We start from the raw sequence: 15,426 nt of genomic DNA, 5'->3' as shown, positions 1-15,426 counted from the left end.
TGTATTGGTAATAACACACTGAAACATGGATTGACTTCGGAACCCAAATGATCTGGGCACCATAGATTTTAGTAGTTTAATAAGTGAACAGAATAGACGGTTTGACTATTAGACCCAGAATAGACGGCCACATCACAGTGGCCGAGGCCGGAGTTCTTATCAGGGAAGAAGCAACATCAAGACAACTGTTGATTGAGATTACTAACGATACATCTTCATCGGATGAATAAATGACAAACAAATGTTGCAGGTATCACAGTGGTGAACACATTAACACACCGGCCCTAAAGAGAGGGGCAAAACACTTCCAAATAAGGTGTGAATTGATTACACACTCTAGCAGAATATATATGTGTATATATATAAATATAGGCAGTAGGAATGCTTTCTGTATCAATCTAACAATAATCTGAATGGGACTCATAAAAGTCACTCGGGCAAGGTGACATGACCTCTTGCTCGAGTAGCTGCAATACCTGGTTCATTGATGGTCGATCATCTGGGTTTGCATCTGTACACCTTGCAGCTATTTCAAGAATCGCTTCTACAGTTTCTACATCAGAATCAGGGCAGGCTTTATCTACAACATCATCCAATCGATTATCTTTTAATAGGGTATTCATCTGCACATATACAGAGAAGTTAATCTTTTGCATCTTCCAAGATATTTGCACATTAATGCAAGAAGTTTGGGAGAGCTTACCCATCCAACAACGTTTAATCCTCTTTTTACAAAAGAGGGATCGGTTGGTCTTTTCCCAGTTACAAGCTCTAGCAAGAGAACTCCAAAGCTGTACACATCTGTTTTCTCAGTAGCCCTCCCACTCTGCAGATACTCTGTTTTGAATTTGAAATAAATCAATCAATCATCCAGACTAATTTGTGTAATCATTCTTCCAAACTAACGGCATAACAAATTAATCATGGAATGAATTACCCATTTGTCAATTAAATGGCCAAAGATATTTCCTTCTGACTGAACAATGACCATAAGTTCTGGCTTGATCATGTTTTCAGTGAATCAATGAGAAGACCTACAATGTCCTAAGCAATCAAATTTAATGCTTCAAATGCAGTTTCACTCTATTAATGTTTCTCAAAGTTACAATCTTTTGCTTCTCAAATTGGATCTTAATAACGTAAATTTTTTGAATTATGGTTTTAAAAAAGATCAACTCTTGGTTCAGTTAGTACTCAGACCATTAAGTTCCAGGGGATAAATTATTGTATGTATGTCGGAAATTCTGAACATATTAAACTCTGATGGTAACTAATTATGCCCAATCACATGGCTACATTCATTACAACCAAAGAGAAAAAATTGGGATGAGACTTGCTACCTCATGTTAAAATCCTGAATTGATTTTCTCCAAGAATGAATCTCAAAACCAAAATATAAGGTGAATGGTAGAACAAACACACACCTGGTGCTAAATAGCCAAAGGTGCCAGCAACCACAGTTGTAACATGGGCATCCTCGTCTACCAGAAGCTTGGCAAGACCAAAGTCCGAGACATGCGGCTCCAAGTTTTCATCCAGGAGAATGTTGCTGGATTTTATGTCACGATGAATTTTCTTTGGAGAGCAGTCATGGTGCAAGTACGCCAGTCCCCGAGCAGATCCAAGGGCTATTCTCATACGATCACCCCATTTTAAGAGTCGCTCTCCTTGGCCATGTTCTAAACAGCCAAGCAAATGAAATGGAAAAAAAATGTCGTTACTTGCATTCAAGAGGATCAAATTCAACACTAAATAATCGGGGTTGTACAAATATTCCAATATAAAAAACACAGTTCATCAATTAGGCACATCTCATTTATTGTCATGCCAATTTCTAAAAGCAAATAATCACAAATTTCAAAAAATAAAAGCCAATGAAACTAAAAGCATAATATGGGGGTTATACAAATATTGGAAAATCAAACAAAGCAACTATTCAATGATAAAGCTTTTTTAACTCCAGCCTCTTCAGAAGTAATTATTATAGCTTTTCTGATTGTATTTAGGCAATTCAGTTAAACAATACACCTATTCATGATATGGTTCTAAATGCTAATTTCAATCATATTAAGGGAGAATATCATAAAGTGCTGGTCAGGTGTCTCAACAACCTCAATCAATGATTCCATATGCTTAACAATCATGATAAAGCCTCGATGTCTGAATGTGTAGTTAGGGCCACTTACCATGCAAGAAATCATCTAAACTGCCCATTGATAGATAATCATAGATAAGAAGCTTTGAGGTAGGAAGCCTGCAGTACCCCCGCAGATTAACCAAATTTATGTGCTTGATGCTGCCCAAGACCTCTAGTTCCCTTTCAAACACTTGATCGGATCCTTCACGGCTGCGGTCAATTCTTTTAACAGCAAATGTTCCACAATCATTCATGACCATCCGGTATACAGTACCAAATCCTCCAGACCCTACAACATCCTCTTCATCAAGAGACTCCAACTTTTCAACAATCTCACAAGATGGGTATGGCATATCTCCATGGAAAGTAATAAGCTTTGTACCTATCGAAGAATTTAAAGATTAGCACTAGTGGAAATAATTAAAAAAGAAAAACAACATTTTGATAAACATGCATCTTACTTGCTTCTTCATGGACTTGCTTTTTGACTTCTGTGTACTGCTTTGCAGCCCTTTCCTTCTTTGACGGTAAACAAATCCAAAGGAACACAATAAGCACAAGAAGGGCAAGGCCCATTGTGGACATTGCACCAATCATCACTCCTTTAATGTAATGAGATGAACGTCTTGTAGGAACTGCAGAGATTCCACAGTGAATAATCCAGTATTAGTACATGTGCACACCTATTAACAAAAGCAGATAGCAGTAGCAACTAGTTCACCTGGCACATTTTTTTGTCCAATGAAAATGCAAGAAAAATAGTACTAACACTTGCCTGCCGCTTCATCACTGGATGCATGTGGTAGAACTGCAGGAAATCCCATTGAGGTTCGGCATGGCTTGTTGATTTGTTGACCACAAAGATCTAAATTTCCAATAAACCTAAACATAAGAAGGGCAGTATTTAGAACAAGATCAATGCTCAGGCAATCAACAGAGAAAAATAAATCACAGATAAATACTTCAGGATTTGTTGATATTATACTTGATTTGCTTACCACATAATTTAAAAATAGTGGATATTGCATGCAAGTTACCACAGAGTTTGGTATGACTAGAAGTTTCATCCTAAAGCTAAATGGCAATCTATGTCAATCAGGGAAGTAAACGGCCTAATTAACCTGAGATCTGAAGACCAAATAGGCAACAGATAATCATGAGTGCCTACACTTATTCATGTCATCCAGGATAGCACTCCACTATAATGGGATGACTTTATCATTTCAAACCACAAAAGCCATTCAAGTCATGTCACAAGATACCGGTATTTTCAGCTTTAATGCAATACAACATTCAAGCACTAGGTATAGTCTCAGTATGCAGTCTGGCAACTAGGAGGCTTTCAATAGTTTAGATGTATGTGCTGTAACCATACATGAGATTTTGCCCTCAATATTCATCTCATTCAATAAATTATTTCTATAAAGACTTGCCTTTCTTGGTCCTCATAAAAGGGGCAATTTGATCAAAATTAAATATGGCACTCAACCAAAGATTACTAGAGAGAAGTTGCATTGTATCGAGTGAAGCCATATAAGAATTTGGCTCACAGCGGTATCCAATACATGTTACTCATTTTAATGCATGACCAACAGAAATATGAATGTTGTCATACAAAATTATTGCTATAATAGTTGATATGGGATGACAGTGCAAGGTACTAATAAACTAGATAAGCATACTATAAAGCCTAAACATTAATAGTCACAGTTGCAACTTATCTAATGACTAATCATAGTATGTTGGTCTATAATATTCAATCAAGCCTAGCCATTACTAACAAGAGAAAAGAAGCAAATGATTGCACAAAATACTCACGACTTGTTTCCAAAGGTGCTCATGGCTCCAAAATCTGGGATTTCACCAGAGAAAAAGTTGGTCGACAAATTTCTGCATGAAAGAGCACCATGATACACAATTGCAGCAGATTCTCCAAATATTTTACCAGCACTTCAGGTTAACACATTAAAATACACAGTTGGAAAAGGTAATTGTAACTCTGTTTAAACTTACAGAGAGTGCAAATGTGTGAGACGGCCAAGAGAAGAAGGTATAGCACCCTTAAGTAAATTGCTGGACAAATCCCTACATGTAACATTCATGTATCAAAAGACAATGTCATAGTAAAATTGTCAACTGAAGCCAGATTAAAATTAGGATCCATCAACAAAAGGGCAATTTAAGATCTTACAATATAGTGAGAAAAGAAAGATTTCCAATATTTGCTGGTATTCCACCTTGGAGATAATTTGCCCTCAAGTACCTACACAAATGACCAATTACAGCATGTGATATTGGATGCAACTGAGAAACTCAAACAGAGAGAAAGTTAAAATTAGCTAACATCTATATTCACTCACAAAGCCCTAAGCTCAGTACAATTCGTAATTTCACTAGGAATAAATCCATGCAAACTGTTTTGGTGAAGTGCCCTGTTTCATATAAAAATAAAAATTATAATTAGAAACATTATACTGTATCTTTTTAGTGTTTCTAGTGGAATAAATACAATGAAGAAGAAAAGGAACATTGAACTCACAATCTTCGCAGTCTACTAAGTTTACCGATGCTGGGAGATATAGTGCCTCCTAATTGCATGTTGGGTAGATTTCTGAGAAGTCCATTGCAATAAATTAATTGCTCTGAAGTCAAAGACTTTAGAGAAATTGGGCGTAATGAAAATAGGAATTGGATAAATGCATAATAAGAGTGACATACATTGAGCGAACCCGTTGGTCATGAGTGTGGCAAGAGATGCCAGTCCATTTGCAAGGTGTTTTATCGGTAGCTTGCCAGTTCCCAAGAAAGTTTCTACTGTCATTCAAAGTGTTCTTAATTTCTAGCAGTGTCATACCTGAAAAAATAAGAATAAAATCATCCAAAAGTCCCAACTTTTTTATATTATCTAGATTTAGACAAAATAAAAACTCTCCTAGAACTGGAAAATAAGAGATGAAATCTAAAGAGACATTTTACCATCTTGAGTGAGAGCAAGAGAGCAAGAGCTGAAAAGGGTTATTACAGATATCACCAAGAAGACAAAAATCAACATGCCCATTCTCATTCTCTTCACAAATGAAGGTTCTTGTTAAAAATGCTCCGCCGAGCAAGCCAGCAAGGGGCCACTGTGCAACGAGTGAACTCAGCTCAAAAGGGTGAGTGAGAGAAATGTGAAGCTGTGATGATAACACCAAGCAGATTCTGTGTGTATGTGAGATGACAGGGCGAACTACTGTTGACAAAACTAATAATTATTTGAGCACCAAGAGGGAAAGCGCTTTCTTTTTTCCAATATTTTATGAGGAGAGGGAGCGAAAGGCAAACTTTTGAAAAAAAAAGTGTGGAAAGTTGTGCAAACAAATAGCAGTTTCAAACGGACTGACAGAGACAGTACTCTCACCAGTAGGTAAACATCAATACTCGCTACACATGAAAAGCAAAAAGTAGATTGACCATGTGTAAGCAGCAAGTAGAGAGTATCTCCATTATTTGCATCAATGGAAATGTGTGATTTTCCGTTTTTGCATTTAAGTGAAAAGAGTGTTGGAACTGCATTGAAACATGTCTGACCTGACCTCCCCAGAATTCAAGTTCTAATTGAAATTCTTCAGCCACATGTTTCGTTCGTAGGGATGCATATTTTCCATCTGTGATCATCACATATAAAAGGAAAAAAAAAAAAAAAAAAGGAATACAGTATGTATGTATTTTAACAATTGGGCGATGTTATTATTCACAGTGTATGCTTAACAGGCATCAACAACAATAGATACTGATCCTTTCAATAAGAAAATGGCAAAGTTTGTCATTGAAAAATTCCATCCCTTGATAATAATTCAGTTCTTCCGTTGTTGTTGGGGAAAGTTCTTTCTTTTTGCTTATGATTTTTCTCATTTTTTTGATCAAAATTTGAGATTAAACATGTATGCATGACTAATAACGAAAGTCATTAATAACTGGTAATTGATTGATTGATTGCTTTAAACCCAATTTATGCAGAGTCTCAGATTGGGGTCGTCAAGATGTGATCATGGTGATGCTTATATTAACTACCAGAATCAATCTTATGTTTAGTTTAGCATGGCTATTGCGGTCAAATTAAAGATGATAATCGATCAGCAGCATTGATTTGCATTTGGACTTGGAGGTAAAATTAGGATCCATTTGCCTTTACCATAAATATACTCAATGAAAAATGTTCCCGTCCGAAATGATGACTGGCTTTCAGCCACCAGCCATGGATGCTTATATTAGAAGCAAACGGTGGTTACATTACATGGTGGCAAAAAGCTTTATGTGGTCTCACTACTTGTATTGATTATTGATGACCCCTTTCCTTATTTCAGGTGGGCCGCCTGAATGGACGCCATCACACCTCTATCTATCAAAGTTAGACAGATTCCATGAAGAAATAAAGGTGTCCATGTGTTTGGGAATAATTGCAAGAGTCTTTTTTGAATGTTGAAAGTGCTTTTCTTTTTTTATCTTGTAACTTAAATTTATGTTTTTTTATTATTTATTTTTACCTTGTAAAATATTTTAACATGCAAAAGGAATTGTGTCATTTATACCATAAGAGAATGTTTTATTAGAATAATATTTTGTTATTAAAATAAAAAATTATTATTATATTTGATAAAATTTTATATATCAAATATATGTATAATTTATATCATAAACATGCATTTGATTAAATTAATATTTTATTACCAAAATAGAAATATTATTTCAAAGATAGATTATTGTTGCTATAAATTATTATTATATTTGATAAAAATTTATAGATATAAATAATTATTGTGTTTGATTAAAAGTAATAAAAGAATATGAATATATTATTTTATTTAAATACCCTTAAATATAATTATTCTAAAATATTTTTTAGGTTACTTGTTATATTAATTAAAAATGAGGTTATTTTTATAGTAAAAAATTAATAAATCAAAATATAATTATAATAAAATTAAAACTATCTTGATAACTAAAGTAAAGGTGGTGGTAATAAGATTACTTATTGTATTATTTATCACATCATCATTAATAATAAAATATTACTAAAATATTTTATTATTCATTAACGAAACAAAATAATATGGGGGCATTGGGTTTGTGTAATATTTTATTACCAAAATAGAGAGATTACCTTAAAGATAAATTACTGAGAAAATTACTAGGTATAAATGATTACTACGTTTAATAAAATTTGGTAAAAATGGATGGTATAAATAATTAATCTGTTTAGTAAATTACTTTACTTAAATTCCCTTGAATATAATTATTTTTATATTATTTGTTATATTAATTAAAAATAAATTTATTTCTATCTTAAAAAATTAATAAATAATAATATAATTATAATAAAATCAAGATTACCTTGGTAATGTTTTAATACTTAAGGTAAATGTGGTAATTAGATTACTACTTATATTACCTGCCACATCAGTATTTGTAATAAAATATTATTATATATTACTGACAAACCAAACAAGGTAATGTAAGTAATAAAAGATAAATTATTAAGATAATCTTTAAAATATTCAAACCAAACGACCTATATAAATAATAAAAGATAGATTATTAGATTTTTTATCTATCCCAACCAAATGTTATTAAGGGGAATGATTCTTTACTTCTATTCAAAAAAGAAAATATAAATTCGAGTTAAAGAAGACTATCTTAGTACTTTTAAACAATATGAGATATTTATATATGTCCAATATCTCTCTTGTGTTTTACCAATATGTGATTTGGCTAAAATGTTACATTCACACCAAACTTGTTGCATGACGATCAATTAAATTCACTTACATTCCATCTATGAGGATTGAAGTAGGTGGGATCTTGAAAGTTTTCAGGATTTGTATGGAGGAATCAACATTACTTTCTTTGGTATCTCATAACCTGCTTAAGGTTGCAACTACTTCAACTTCACATTTCAATTGCTTCAAATTCATTAAACTTGTTGAAAGAATCCTAAGCATAATTACAAATTGTCAACCCAATATTTCAACAGTGATGTACCTTCAAATTCAACTTCCCTAGCTGCTATGTTCACCATTCCTAGTGTTTCTTCCAGCATCTGAAATAAAGTTTGTAAATACAAGGAAATAGTAGTAACACTTTCTTGCTCTTGCCTAAGGTCATATTCTCTTCCTGACACACACTGGTAAATAATTATATAATGAGCAATACATACACAGACTTATATTAATTATTATATGATTGGATATTACTTTATTTTTAATTCAAAATAATTTAATCACATAATAACACATATGAAATATACAAATATTTGTATATTTAAAGTAAATATACGTAGTTTTATTGTTATATAATTGCATGCATGGTTGTTAAAAATAACCGTAGTCATTGTGTTATGGGCATTGTTGGATCCACGGCCTTAACCTCTCCCTGCGACTCTAGCGTCGGTGAGCTATTTTGGAATGGAGAAAGGAGGTGTAGTGGTTATATCTGCTGTGGAGAGGGAACTGCAGTGGTTATATTGTGGACTGTAACATTATGGTTCTTAGCAAGATGATAGAGAGCCCACATTGATGCAAGAGAAGTTGATTTATATCCACCAACAAGCAGCTAGGCTCACATCCATGGATATGAGTAAATGGTGGGCAGTGCAATTATGTGGTCTACCGTGCCTGCAGAACCTTGCACCATTCTTCTTTGATGAAAGGAAACGAATCATGGATTTCGAGGACTTTCAGATGCTTCACTTGTACATTATTCAACTCACTGTGTTTTTATCTTGTTATATTTATGAGGTAATGCTGGCGTTTCTTTACACCAACGATTATGTAAAAAACTTGTTGGTAATCATAGATATACAGACAAGAATTTGATGAATCATTCAATCTTACAGAAAACCCTCACATACTGGTGGAAATTCCAGGTTGTTAGAAGACTGACGTTGTGCTTCAATCTTACACCGATGAGTAGGAATTTTTACTGTTGAACTTATATAATTTTAAATTCGTTAATCTCAATAATTAGTTTTTAGTGTGTGGTTTGCTTAAAATTTCTATCACCTGACTATAGGGATAATATAGTTTTGTATTATTGAAGAATAAAAAATTATGATAACCAACCTTCTTTTTTAATTCATTCATTTTTGTTTATAACATGATATGACAATTATTATAGTTTTTTTAGGTTATTTTATTGCATTCAAGCCACTCCAAAAAGATGACAATATAAGAGATAATTAATTAGTGATACGGATAGTAGTAAACATAATTAAGTTAACATCTCTAATCAAATCTTATATCGATAAAATATAAGAAATATGTTAAGTATGTATATACATCACATACACAATGGTTAGACTATATAGTTTGCAGCAAGTACTAGCTAAACAAATAAAATGTTTAATATATAGCTATCTTCCAGTTTGGGTATCAGGAATCTTAATTCCTTTGTAACTATGGACACCACTGAACACATTTGGGATCCTTAAAGCAATTCAGATGAACAAGTCAGTCTGACAGCAATTTAAAATGCCACCGTCCTAGAAGAATCTTACTATTCCAATGATTCTGTTGCTATATTTTTACCACACAAATGCAAGAGAGCAAGAGGAGTGTTTCAGGGACAGACTTCTTTATCAGCCTTGTAGAGGGTATATATGAACTTGTTTCCACCCTGAAGAAGAGACTACATAGGGATGATGTGCAACACATAATCAACATTCAACACTGTATTCAATATGAACTGGTTTCCACTCCGTAGAGACTACATAGGGATGATACGTAACACATAATCAACATTCAAAACTGTACTACAGTTACTGTATGCAATCTTTCACTTGAACCTGCCATGATGGAGGTGGGTCAACAACCTAGTCTTCTTTAAAAATGATAATATTATTTAAAACCAATTTGACATAATTAAAAAGATTATCCAGGGCATCAAATTTCAAATCTTGACAAGACTTGCAGCAAAGTGATAGCAGGCAAGACAAATCTCATCCGTAGTTGTGTGTGAAAGCTAGTCTAGCTCTCTCTCAAGTCAAGTTACGGGAGACCCTTCCTTTCCAATATCTTGTTGCCTCACTATTGTTCTATCATTTATTAGGGCCTACTGGAGAGGAATATTCTATCATTAAATTAGGAATCTGTCAGATAGATTGACAATCCATGTTACCATCCAAGCTAGTAGCTGGCCAAACAGTGGAAGCCTTCAGTTTTAAATTGAATTGCAAGATTGATACTATCAACCTTGTTAGTGTTTCCATGTAGAAGAAACCATTTCTTTTTTAATCGTTCTTTCCCTTTCAAAACCTTAACGTGAGAACTTAGATTTATTAAAGAATTCAGAAAAGAAGTATAAAAAAGGTCCGTTGAATAAGGAGTACGGCATTTCAAGTTGCAAGATCTATTTGACGTTTTTTTGTATGTATATTGGATTGAATTACTAAGCTTCGATGAGCTCACTGTACTGTAGCATTTAAGATTTTAACATGTTGCCACGCCAAATTGCCAACAACTAAATGACCATGTGCAGGGCCTATTAAAACAGCATTTCTTTTATGTCCTTCACAGAATGCATGTGTGTGTGTGTGTGTATATATATATATATAAAACCACCAAAAACCTCAATTTTCCTTTGGTTAAGGAAAGATAAGATTAAGGTTTTGATTATTTTATTTCTGTTTAAAACATAAAGCCTGAGCTGTCTAGCAGCAAACTGAGAAAGAGTTCTTTGCAGAAACCATGGAGAAGAATGAAGAGGTTGTAGCAACTGATGAGCCTAAAATTAATTATAGAGGATGGAAAACTATGCCCTTTGTTATAGGTAATTCGAAAGACAGACAAAATTTTTCCTCTCATAGCTTTTTTTTTTTTTTCCCTTCTTTTCTCCTTGATTCTGATCCTCATGAATCCAATACAAACATTAAATTGCAGGGAATGAAACTTTTGAGAAGCTGGGGACTACTGGCACCGCTAACAATCTCTTGGTATATTTCACTACTGTGTTCAACATGAAGGGTATTCAAGCCGCAACTCTGGTTAATGTCTTCAATGGTACAACAAACTTTGCAACCTTGATGGGAGCATTCCTCTGTGACACATATTTTGGCCGATACAAGACACTGGGGTTCGCTTCTGTTGCCTCGTTTCTGGTACTAAGACAACTACTTAATCCTTTATATTTATCTGTGGGAGTCAAACTGAATCTTAAGTTATGGTACTTTATGAAAGTTATGCTTCAAATGACTAACTTTCCAAATTTTGCCTTTTTTTTTTTTTTTTTTTACTTTGAAGGGAATGGTTTTACTTTCTTTAACAGCAGCAATCTCTCAGTTGCACCCACCCCCCTGCAAGAATCAACAAACTGGAACATGTCATGGAGCAACGCCATGGCAATTGGCATTTCTGTTAAGTGGACTAGGATTGCTAGTAGTTGGAGGTGGTGGAATCAGACCATGTAATTTGGCCTTTGGAGCTGACCAATTTGATCCCAACACAGAATCTGGGAAGAGGGGAACCAGCAGCTTCTTCAACTGGTTTTACTTCACCTACACTTTTGCCATGATAGTAACTTTAACAGTTGTTGTGTATGTGCAATCAGATGTGAGCTGGGCTTGGGGACTGGCAATTCCTGCATTTTTGATGTTCCTATCATGTGTAATGTTCTTCATAGGATCAAGACTATATGTTAAAGTAAAACCAGATGGCAGTCCTTTGACAAGCATAGTGCAGGTTATAGTGGCTGCTATTAGAAAGAGGCGACTGAAGTTATCAGATCAACCATGGTTGTCCCTTTATAACCATGTTCCAAAAAATTGTATCAACTCCAAGCTTCCTTACACTGAACAATTCAGGTAACCACCAACTCTAATTTGTAGCACTACTACAACTTATGTGAAATAAAAAAGGTTAGGAAGTTAAGGCATAAACCTCAACATTCAACAAGAGTAATAATAAAAAACTGGTTTGAGTACAAAAGTAGAAGGCTTTTAAAGATGCAGTTGCTATTTGTTATATGGGTCCTAAAGCAGGCTCTGCTAGGCTATAAAGACAAATGAACAATAAAGAACTAGAAAATTAAGCATGCTTTCATCATCCTGTACTGCTTTTAGCCTTCTACAATTTCTATTGAAAAGTTAATGAAGTGCTGCATGATCTCCATAACACTTAATATAAAAAATTTTAGATTGATGTGAGAGTCGTTGGTTGACATAGCTTTTAGAAACACCAAAACAAGAATACTGCTTATATAATATAAACTCCAATAAATAAATTTGACATAAAATGTTCTCAGATTCCTCAATAAAGCTGCAATCGTGACACCTGAAGACCAAATCAACTCAGATGGATCAGCAGCCAATTCATGGAGACTTTGCAGTCTGCAAAAAGTGGAGGAGTTGAAAGTCTTAATAAGGGTTATTCCTATATGGGCCTCATCTATTGTGTTTTATGTTGCTTTGGTCCAACAACAGACATATGTGATCTTTCAAGCTCTCCAATCTGATAGACGCCTTGGCAAAACCAATTTCAAAATCCCAGCTGCAACTTACACAATCTTCACCATGATCAGCCTCACTATATGGATTCCTATCTATGACAGAATCATTGTTCCAAGGCTCCAAAGATTGACAAAAAAAGAAGGTGGCCTCACAATCCTTCAAAGGATGGGAATTGGGATGGTTCTTGCCATAGTTACCATGCTTTTATCTGGCATAATTGAAGAAAGGAGAAGAACCCTGGCTCTCGGTAAGCCACTTGGTGAAGATTTAATAAGAGGAGCAATATCTCCTTTATCAGGATTGTGGTTAATACCTCAGCTAACACTTACAGGACTTTCAGAGGCATTTACCATAATTGCCCAAGTTGAGTTCTACTACAAGCAGTTTCCAGAAAACATGAGAAGTATTGGGGGATCTTTATTATTTGTTGGTTTTGCCGCATCAAATTACTTGAGTGGTTTATTGTTATCAGTTGTTCACAGAACCACAGATGGGGCTGCAACTGGGAACTGGTTGCCTGATGATCTTAACAAGGGGAGATTGGACTACTTCTATTACTTTGTTGCAGCATTAGGGGTTTTAAATTTGGGCTATTTCATAGTGTGTGCAAGGTGGTACAAGTATAAAGAAAGTGGTGCTAATCCCCCCCACGAATCTGGCAATGGAAAACTAGAGTCTGAAAAACCTCCAGTTTAAATCATAAATTAGTAAAAATTTATTCAATAAGAAAAACGAAGATAGCAAGAATCCGTTGCCATCATTTTCTTGGCTTGTAACCAATCTATCCATGAAAAAAGAGATTCAAACCTTTCGATAATTATGTATCAGTGTAATGGATACTAGAGCTTGAAGTCAAAAAGTTATCCTTTTGTTTTCCACAAGTATTAACTGATGAATGGACCAGTCTCTGACATCCATTAAAACCCCTGCAAAACCGTACCAAGAATAAATAGCCATCTTAATCCTAAACAACCATAAATTAATTGTTAAAATGTTTTTGTTTCTTAAATCTTACAACTAAAATAGAATTACTTATACAATAAATGCAACCTATCTAACATCCCCAAAACCCTAATAAAACATATATATATATATATATATATATATATATATATATATAAAATACTTCGAAAATCTCTTAAATAAAATTAAGTCTTGAATATAAAGTTTTTCAATTACAAAAGTATTATAATAAAAAAGTCTTTAAACCAAAATATACAACCAAATAATTACTAATCTATTTTATTTTTCTTTTAACCAATCTTCCAAGTTAACTCCGTTTATTTTTTATTCTTCAAATACTAAACAGAAACTCACACTCTATGAAATCTCTAATTTGTAAAAATATTAATGACAAAGGGTGAGCTGTCAATTCGGTAAACAGAAGCTAAATGTTATATATACATATTTAAACATTTAATTCAAATATTTATAAAAAAAAAATCAAATAAAAGAAGATAAAAAAGAAAGAGGTGCTTACACATATAAAACCACAAATAAATAAATAAATTATTTCAAAACCTTTCGAAATTACCAAACTTAAGTCAAAATTTATTTTAAACTCTTGTCACATAGTGTCACCTATACTGTTGGTGACCCAACTAGAATTTCAAAATTAGATGTCACTTGTAATCTTGGTGACCCAATCAGAATTTAAAAAATATGCACAATAGAACAAATAATCCAGCTAGATCAAACTTATAGTTTTAGAGTTCAGAGCAGATATTCAGAGATTACAAACAATGAGTCAGAACTGCATATATATATGCAAAATTTTGGATCATAAATGCACCATAAGTAATCTTATTAAATCAATATCTAAGTAATTAAAATTTGGGTGAAACAAAAACATATACATAAATATTTTATAACTTACAAAAGTCATTTTATACAAACAAAATGAAATATCATTTATATAACTTATGATCTATGTACGTGAACAAAAACAATTATATATAAATCAAAGAAATATCTATATTATATAAACAAAACATTTGTAGAAATTTTTGGTAATAGAAAACGTTTATAAAAATATTATATAGCTTACGAAAACCAAACTTTTCAGATTTGACTGTTATTTACAAACATATAACATTAATAGATATACAAAAAAGAATAGTTTCTAATTACCTCGATTAACAACAAAAATCTATACAAACTCTTATATGATCCAAACTACCACGTATAACTTATTCGGATCTTAACCAAAACCAATGAATTCAAATTGTAATAATACTCTTAGTAACATCCTTAAATCCCACTAAAAATCCTCAATTCCAATTCTAAAGGTGTCTAAGATGAACAATCCTAGACCTAACTAACAAATATCTACACTATACAACCTTTCTTCCATTAATTTTATAAATTTTTACACAAATCAAAACATTACAAAACTTTGCAGGGACAAAGAAAACATATAGATGGTTTACCAAAAATTATTCAGCTTTAAGAAATATATATAAAACTTCTCAAAAATTACTTCCTTCCACAGCTCATGAACACAAACAATAGTTTTCAGGTTTGACAATTCAAGCTTCTAGCAATTTTATAAAATTTTATGTAATTCAAAAATTTACGAAATTTTGCAGATATAAACTTAACATATTGACGTTTTTTATAAAAAAAAAAAAACCCATGTAAAACGAAATTTTTATCACAAATCATTAACACTGTCAAAAATATTTCAGATTAAATATATACTCTTGTAATAATTTTAATAGATAGCATATATCTTATAAAATTTTGAAAACTTCCAGAATTAAACTATACATGCTAATTTAATTATAAAAAAAATTCAAGTCACAATTAA

The 15,426-nt window shown here is 33.0% G+C and overlaps 2 protein-coding genes across 3 annotated transcripts; one reads left to right on the top strand and one right to left on the bottom strand.

The window, feature by feature from the left end:
• Positions 1 to 176: 176 nt before the first annotated feature.
• On the bottom strand, positions 177 to 5,452 carry LOC123204057 (LRR receptor-like serine/threonine-protein kinase FEI 2). 2 transcript variants are annotated; one of them, XM_044620599.1, is made up of 13 exons: positions 5,114 to 5,452; positions 4,856 to 4,991; positions 4,677 to 4,748; positions 4,498 to 4,569; positions 4,329 to 4,400; positions 4,151 to 4,222; positions 3,956 to 4,027; positions 2,907 to 3,019; positions 2,599 to 2,772; positions 2,187 to 2,519; positions 1,425 to 1,679; positions 704 to 837; positions 177 to 623 (listed from the first exon to the last, which is right to left on the bottom strand). In XM_044620599.1, the coding sequence occupies exons 1-13, from the start codon at positions 5,199 to 5,201 to the stop codon at positions 399 to 401; spliced, it is 1,818 nt and encodes a 605-aa protein (XP_044476534.1). In that variant the 5' UTR covers positions 5,202 to 5,452; the 3' UTR covers positions 177 to 398. The 2 variants fall into 2 exon arrangements, with proteins under 2 accessions (XP_044476534.1, XP_044476535.1); XM_044620600.1 differs by having other exon boundaries at positions 2,913 to 3,019; positions 5,114 to 5,451.
• A 5,266-nt stretch (positions 5,453 to 10,718) lies between these two features.
• Positions 10,719 to 13,480, top strand: LOC123204105 (protein NRT1/ PTR FAMILY 2.10-like). The gene is made up of 5 exons (XM_044620663.1): positions 10,719 to 10,778; positions 10,856 to 10,942; positions 11,053 to 11,270; positions 11,413 to 11,972; positions 12,413 to 13,480. The coding sequence occupies exons 2-5, from the start codon at positions 10,861 to 10,863 to the stop codon at positions 13,311 to 13,313; spliced, it is 1,761 nt and encodes a 586-aa protein (XP_044476598.1). The 5' UTR covers positions 10,719 to 10,778; positions 10,856 to 10,860; the 3' UTR covers positions 13,314 to 13,480.
• The last annotated feature ends 1,946 nt before the right edge of the window (positions 13,481 to 15,426 follow it).

Source organism: Mangifera indica, chromosome 20 (assembly GCF_011075055.1).
Source record: "Mangifera indica cultivar Alphonso chromosome 20, CATAS_Mindica_2.1, whole genome shotgun sequence".
Classification (NCBI taxonomy): Eukaryota; Viridiplantae; Streptophyta; class Magnoliopsida; order Sapindales; family Anacardiaceae; genus Mangifera; species Mangifera indica.
The sequence above is the reverse complement of the archived record's forward strand: the minus strand, read 5'-3'. Positions and strand labels throughout refer to the sequence as shown.